The following is a 7957-nucleotide window of genomic DNA, read 5'->3' on the forward strand; positions in this document are numbered from 1 at the left end:
ATAGCCATTCGCCAAAATAAAATCCACCATTTTGAGCCATTATACGCATGCTCAATGGCATGTGGCCACTAATTCGCCAAAATAATATCTGCCATTCACCAAAATTTAGCAATTTGCCCAATTTTAGTCCCTCCAAAATTTCCCGCTATACGGTATAAACAACTAAACATTTGACTCATTCTAAACAAGCAAGGATATACATGTAGTAGTAACAGTTAATTAATTGAAGTTAACTCCACATGTTGCAATTGTTCTAGTGACTTAGAGAGGCCCCCATGATGTTGCATTGAGTATTATGCTCGTGAATATCATTTGCATCTCATTACATTATTTTGTCAATAATCATGTTTCACACAAATTTTTGAGTAACTTTAAAAATTCATAAAAATCCAATTTTGATCAGAATCAGCTCAAACTTGCTACAAAACATAAGTAAATGTATATGCATCAGAAAATATTATTAAAACTAATATTTCTCTCCTTTTCAATTTTGGCAAAATTTGGCCAACACCCTGTACTATTAGTAATGTGGTAGTGTTACTAAGTACATGTATTATTAGAATTGAGGGTACCTGTTGTTGTCTAGGATACGACCCTTGACCTCGTTCAATGCAGTGAGGAGACTCTTCTCAAAGTGACACAAACGAAGGAGGAACTCACCTAATGAATAATTAATGAATTAAATTATTAATAAAAGATAATTAATGTATCTTTAATTATTAAAATACTTTACCTTTTTCTCAACAGTTGATAAATCATTCTTAATAACACTAGCATCAGATATAACCATTGCATATTCTTCTTTATATCTAAGTAAAGAAATAAAATTAAAAATATAAGTTTCACTTTTAATGTGTTTTGTTTTGTTCTTTACTTTGCTATAGAGGCTTCAAGTTCTGCTATTATTTTTGTTATTTCTTCTCCTTTTTGACGAGTGTCCTCAGCTTTGGTTTCCAAATCTTTCAATTCTTTACGTAACGGATCAACTCTCTTCATCATATCAGCATAACTCAACTATAGGAGAGAGAGAAAAGACGATACAATATTATCAATACAATAAGGTACACAATTATTACAAAGAAATAAAATGAATAAAAGTGCCTCAAGTTCACTTTTAATTGTGTGCATTAATTTAGCATTTTAGATCCATTTGGGTGTTTGGCTATATTTGAGGCTTTTCAGTACATGGCTTTTTGAGCAACTTTAAAAATTCATTAAAAATCCAAATTTGATCGGAATCAACTCAAACTTTACACAACATAAGGACAAGTATATGTATCAGTAAATATTACAAAAACTGATAATTCTCTACTTTTTAATTTTGGCAAAATTTAGCTAACGCCCCTGTACCATAGTACAGGGACTTTGACCTGATTTTGGAGCAACTTTAAAAATTTGTATAAAATCCAAATTTGATCGGAATCAACTCAAACTTTCTACACAACATAAGAACATGTATATGTATCAGAAAATGTTTAAAAATTGAGAATTCTCTAATTGACATTTTTGGCAAAATTTGGCCGATGCCCCTATACTATAGTATAGGGACTTTGACTCAATTTTTGAGCAACTTAAATGATAAATTATTTAGATAATAAATAATTAATAAATAAATAATTAATCAATAATAATAGACCATGTGATAGCCATGTGACGTGTGAGTGTGTGTCCAAACGTCCAGTAACATCATTCGATGGCTCATGTCACTGGATAGAAGACACATTAATTAATTAATAAATATTGATGTTTGTGACGGGAACGACAACTGGGCACTAACACAATACCAGCTGTAACTTTAAGCCGCAAAAAAAGATAAAAAATAATATTTACTAGAAAGCATCATTCTCAGTGTATCGTAATGTACAATACACAACACGAGTAAAAACATAACACTATATAGATGAACATGTACATGTATGTGTGTCTGAGCTAAGTTAAAAATTGACAATAAATATTGTATATTATGTAGAATACATGCCCAGTTTCCTTTTCAGCTGCTTCTAATGTCTCTCCTAAAACAAAAAATGCATACAAGTACATGTGTCACACCTTTTCATTTTTGTACATGTACAGTAGAGGACAAAAAAAAGTTCACGTTTTACGGTACTGAGACATCTGTAAAACGCAACCAATCGTTTTGTTTTTGTCTTGTACCTTTTTTACAGCGTAAAAACAGAACGCATCGTTTATTTACAACGTCATAATGCGTGAGTGTGCAGTGCATGCAGTGCTAGTGATAATTGAAAGAGGCGTGTGCCTATTATAATCTTAATCTATAATAGGCGTGGTTTCATTGAACTGCATGCGCAACAAGCAGATGGTCTACTCTGCTTATACAAAGGAAAGGATCCTTTACTACTATAGTAATGGCTTTAAAGCTCCATCCATTTATAAAGAGCTAGTTAAAGAGGGTATTGAGACTTCAAGAGAAGGTATTCACAAGCTACTTTGCAGATTCGGCGATACTGGATGTGTTCTTCGTAGACCAGGCTCGGGCAGACCATCAAAAATGAGCGAGGAGATTATGGTATTCGTGGAAGAGCAGATGGAGAAGGATGATGAAACTACAGCGCATCAGCTCCATGAGTTGCTGAAGGGTAAAGGCTATGGCATATCTTTGAGAACAGTACTAAGATGTAGGACTAAATTAGGCTGGACTTTTAGAGGCAGTGCCTACTGCCAGCTGATTAGAGATGCTAATAAGGTGAAGAGGCTAGAGTTTGTGAGGCAATACAAGGATGATGAGTTTGAGAATGTGATATATACAGACGAATGCACTGTGCAGCTGGAGTCTCACAGGCGGTTTTGTTGTCGAAAGAAAGGTCAGCCTGCACGGTTGAAGCCACGGTAAGTGTCATTCTTTTTTGTGGTATAGTTACTTTCTTGTGAATTATTCTATAGCCCTAAACACCCCACTAAAGTTCACGTATGGGCAGGAATTAGCAAAAGAGGACGTACTGGTATATGCATATTTGAAGGGATTATGGACAAGTATTTGTACATTGATATATTAGAAAAGACTCTATTGCCTTTTATTCAAGACAAATATCCAGATGGTCACAGGTTTATGGCAGACAATGACCCTAAGCATACATCCAAATTGGCTATAGAGTTTCTTGATGAAAATGAGATATATTGGTGGCGAACTCCAGCTGAATCACCAGACATGAATCCCATTGAGAATCTCTGGCATGAATTAAAAGTTCGTTTTAAGTCTAATGGGAGTAGCATACAATAACTACTATTGTAATTCATAGAATTTATAAACTAACAATAATTGCATGTCGACATGTGACCGTTTTATTTTTTATTGTAAATAATGACAATGATAATTACTACAACATAATACAGGACTACGTACATGAAGACTAAATAATTACAGTAAATTAAAAAGGAATTTATTTTAACATTTTTAGGAGTTCATTCGTAGAGAGGTAAAACCGAGAACAAAGAATGAGTTGATTGAAGGGATTAAGGCATTTTGGAGGACAGTGACTGTTGCTAAATGTAATAAATATATTAATCATTTGAAGAAAGTGATTCCAAAAGTTATGGAAGTCCAAGGAGGAGCTACAGGATATTAATACAATAAGCATTTTAACATTCTAATCCATTTCTAGGATTTTTCATTTTGTATTATCTTTAATCGTGCACTAGCTATTAGTAATAAATCTTTAATAACTTAACAATATAATCTTTAATAACTTAACAATAATTATAATACTATTATTAAACATCTCTCATAATTAATAATAATTATCTTTGCAATAAACAACTCTCAAGAACTTCTTAGCCTTTTACAAAGTTGCCCAATGGAATTGACACATTGAGACCAAATTTCAGTTTCAAATCCAGCAGGATTTTGCCAAAAACTTGGAAACAGTTTAAAAATCACTTGCTTTAAGTCATTTAATTCCTTCAATGGCAGAGCAGGTATATTTCGGCATCCCATCACTGTGCACTTCTTTAATATGTCTTCCCCAAAAAAACATTCCTTAGCTAGCTTGACAGCCAGTTTCCCTACATGAGCCTCCTTATGCAAATGAATATTCTTTTTTATTACAATGTCATGGCAACAAAGGTTTTCTTTATTTATTTCCATGCTTGAAAGGCTAACTTGTTGGCCCTTCTTTGTCTTCCCTAGAATCGGAAAACATTTCGAAACTTGACTATTCGGTGATACGGAATCTTCTTCATAGGCATGTACCAGCTGTTTTGGTTGCAAATATTGAGCTGGTTGGTAAGGTAAAATTGGATAGGGAGGCATTGAGTAAGCATTAGAAGCTGGTTGGACAGGCTCAGGGAGGGGGGGAGGGTCATCTTCTTCTTCATCAGAAAGTGCAAAAAAGTCAGAAGTATCTTGCTGCTTTGGTAGGTAAGAGGCCTGCATGTGCTGGTACTGGTAGTTGTGTTGCTTTACATGCTGAGATGAATAATAAGGTGTACTATACTGTTGTGGTAAAGAATTTCGCCGATCAACAAGAATTGGTGACTGTGTATGAGGAGGACCTTTACCATTCTCTAATTGAGATACTCTTTGAACAATATCACTGAGAGATTGCTCCATTGCATTGAGCCTAGTCTCAAATAGATCAAGTTGAATGTTAAGCTCCAAGAAAACTGAATCTGCAATGACAAAATAAAGAAAGATATGCACTGCACGTTAACCATTAAACTGCATGTATAATGAGAGAGGGGAGAGAAGGAGGGAGGGTGCATGGTGTATTAATCAACATGAATTTACCATTGTCTTTATGATCAGTATCTGTTTTTGCCTTGTCACCTTCAGTTATACAATCTTCTGATCCACTTTCTACATTGTATATGCCAGAGTAGATTGCACTGTAAGTAATATGTTCTTACCATTTATAGCTAAGGTAGAAGTAGCAGTAGAAGCATCATTCTCAGGTTCATTATAGTCAATAACAATAATTGATCCCTTTGGCTTTTCATTTTTCTGCTTTGTTTCTTTATTTTTATCAACTGCATTATAAAAAAATTAAAAATCATTATGATTCATTATAACAACATAATACCTTTCTGTTTCTTGTTGCCCTGGTTAGAATGATTCTGAGCCTTCCTTTTCTTCGACTTCTCTATAAATACAATGTAATACCCAAAATTTAAATTGTTATTATTACCACCATTATTAGTATTACAGTATACAGCTGTCAAATTACATGTACATGTATTACTGTTGTTGCTTCTGCAGTATTATCATTATCAGTATTATCATTATTATTATTATTATTATTATTATTATTATTATTATTATTATTATTATAAACTATCAATGAGAGAGAAAAGGGCAACAAGAGGATAAATATACAGAAAGGAGGAGAGGGAGAGCCCAAAAAACAGCAAAACAAAAAAGGAACAAAATTAATAGACAGAAGGTAAAAATATATTCTTATCACTATTATTGTTGTTATTATTATTATAAAAAGACAACATTATTATTATCATTTTTATTATTACTATTATTATTGCTATCATATATTACTTTACCTTTGACAGCATCTTCCTTCTCCTGTACTTTACTGTTGCCAGCATCTTCCTTCACCTGTACTTTACTGTTGCCAGCATCTTCCTTCACCTGTACTTTACCATTGCCAGCATCTTCCTTCTCATGTACTATACCACTGCCAGCATCTTTCTTCTCCTGTACTTTACTGTTGCCAGCATCTTCATTTCCATTCACCTCACCAAGTTCCTCATTATCTTCTTCTGAATCACTCTCAAGGAAAGCATTTTCTATAGCTACAAGCTCATTCATGTCATCTCCTATGTGAGTATCATAATATTCCAACAAATAGGCCAGGTGGAACTTACCAATTCCTAAAATTTTTCCTTCATATACCTTTCTCCTTTCTTTTACTCGGCACTGAGCCCCAATTACTACAGAATCTTCTATTGGAATGACACATCCAATTTTAACAATAGAGGTAGTATTATCAGATGGAAAGTGTACGAGAACGAATCTTTTATCATCTACTTTAAGGTACGTATTATAAGCAAAAATTTCACACCAAAATTACCTTTAGTTGCAGAGTCCTTCAAAATTGAGCGCAACATTGTTGGCCAGTCACATCAGTGTCAAGAAAGAGGAGAGAGAAAGCAAAGAAGACCTCGAAGAACACGCTACAGAAGCTGCTGTGTCAGTACCACTACTGTGTGTGTGCGCGTGTGTCATGAGCGCACGTGACTCTTCTGCCCAGCCCATCCCCATGACGAAAGCGATGACGACACTTACGAAACCGTATAGACGCCGTAAAAACGCATTCTAATCGTAATAAACGAACGGATTAATTACAATGAAGCAACTGGTCGCACTGTATCACCATCGTAATACTTAACGTATTTTTATCGTTTTGTAAATGTAAAACGTGAACTTTTTTTTGACCTCTACTGTACATGTAACGGCAGGTCACATGACATTTTATGATGATCACATGACTTAATTGGTTGCTCACTTTAAGGGCTTCTGATTTGAGTGAGGCTATCGTTTGATTAACTTTGAGATAGTTCCTAATCATTCTTTGGACGAATTCAAAGGAGGCGTAGGACTTGAGACAAGCAGGAAAGTATTTCATTTGAGTGAGGAGACCATCAAGAGACTGTCTTATCTAATGGAAGAGAGAGAGAAAATATAAAAAATAAAATAAAATAAAAATACATACATGTACAGGTAATAGAAAATATCAGTGAAAAAAGACCATACATGTAGTATGTAGGTTGTATAGTAAGAAATAAAGTGAATAGAAAGGGAATCACAATAAGGTATTAATCAAAGTATGAATGTTACATGTATATCATATATGTGATTATAACTACCAATATACAATATGACAGTACCACAATTGTAATATCAATAATATCACAATTCATGTACATATACATGCATGCACATTAATTGATCTAAATTACCTTTCTAGGCTGGACAGAGAGCCATGGTTTGTCCCTTAACCCATCAATCTGTTCTCATATCTTACCAAGCTCAATCCAGACTCCCTTTAAGTCTTGCAGCTCTTCAACTACAACAGCTACATGTACATGTAGGACTGAAAAAAGCAGCTCAGACTCTTTATTCTTACACCGTAGCCACGCCTATAAATCACTTCCCACTCATTCCACGTGTTTAAAATGGCGCCTTTTTCATTCATGACCACCGCTGACCCGTAGCTTCCTTAGGATCTTTCCTACTGGAGTGTTGCGTGATAAAGGACTGATGTAAGTAAATGAACTAATACTGTATGTACTGATTAAGGACTTTTCTTTACAGCTCTGGAGTGTCAGTAGAGACTTAAACATGAACCAGTTTCAGTGGTAAGAGAGAGAGAGAGTGTAATGAGACTATCATCAGTTGTGTATTATTGATCAGTTTAATTAATTGGATACTGTGCATTCCATTGGCTGGTAGGTATGGTATTTCATTGACTAAACTGTAGTAAGGCTAAAACTACATGCATTAATAAAAACAGGAGCAACAGGAGAGGAGCTGGTACATTAGGACCAGGAGAGGAGCTGGTACATTAGGATCAGGAGAGGAGCTGGTACATTAGGATCAGGAGAGGAGCTGGTACATTAGATCAGGAGAGGAGCTGGTACATTAGGATCAGGAGAGAGAGGGAGAGAAAGAGGTTGAGATACTCACCATCAGGACACTGATCATCACCAGTAACATCAAGAGGACTAATAGCCTCTATTCCAGGAGCCGCCCACATAATAGAATATGTAGTTTAATATTCCTGTGAGATGATTTCCTTGATAGTGAAGGAGGACTGTTCCATCACCAGTATTAGAAGGTTCTGGATCACTGGGCAGAGTTAAGGGCGGGCAGTCTGGGGGGTAGGAGGGGGAGGGGTGGAGGGGGTAAGGGGAGGAGGTTCTTCTCTTCCTTTGTGCAGTTTTGATGAGTGTCTGAGGGCTGATCCTTTCCTTTTCTTCCTATGAAAGT

General features: G+C 35.2%; 2 protein-coding genes across 2 annotated transcripts; both read right to left on the minus strand.

Annotated features, from left to right (window-relative positions):
• Positions 1 to 571: 571 nt before the first annotated feature.
• LOC109586415 (cytoplasmic dynein 1 heavy chain 1-like) lies at positions 572 to 1022 on the minus strand. The gene is made up of 3 exons (XM_020002594.1): positions 875 to 1022; positions 734 to 809; positions 572 to 660 (listed from the first exon to the last, which is right to left on the minus strand). The coding sequence occupies exons 1-3, from the start codon at positions 997 to 999 to the stop codon at positions 607 to 609; spliced, it is 255 nt and encodes an 84-aa protein (XP_019858153.1). The 5' UTR covers positions 1000 to 1022; the 3' UTR covers positions 572 to 606.
• Positions 1023 to 3753: 2731 nt separating this feature from the next.
• Positions 3754 to 6407, minus strand: LOC109586416 (uncharacterized protein DDB_G0284459-like). Its single transcript, XM_020002596.1, has 7 exons — positions 6039 to 6407; positions 5833 to 5991; positions 5509 to 5784; positions 5037 to 5096; positions 4864 to 4983; positions 4745 to 4813; positions 3754 to 4626 (listed from the first exon to the last, which is right to left on the minus strand). Exons 1-7 carry the CDS (start codon positions 6073 to 6075, stop codon positions 3779 to 3781), a joined length of 1569 nt encoding a protein of 522 aa, XP_019858155.1. The 5' UTR covers positions 6076 to 6407; the 3' UTR covers positions 3754 to 3778.
• Between the last annotated feature and the right edge of the window lie 1550 nt (positions 6408 to 7957).

The sequence above is a fragment of the Amphimedon queenslandica genome, unplaced genomic scaffold (assembly GCF_000090795.2).
Source record: "Amphimedon queenslandica unplaced genomic scaffold, v1.1 AMPQUscaffold_12878, whole genome shotgun sequence".
Lineage (NCBI taxonomy): Eukaryota > Metazoa > Porifera > Demospongiae > Haplosclerida > Niphatidae > Amphimedon > Amphimedon queenslandica.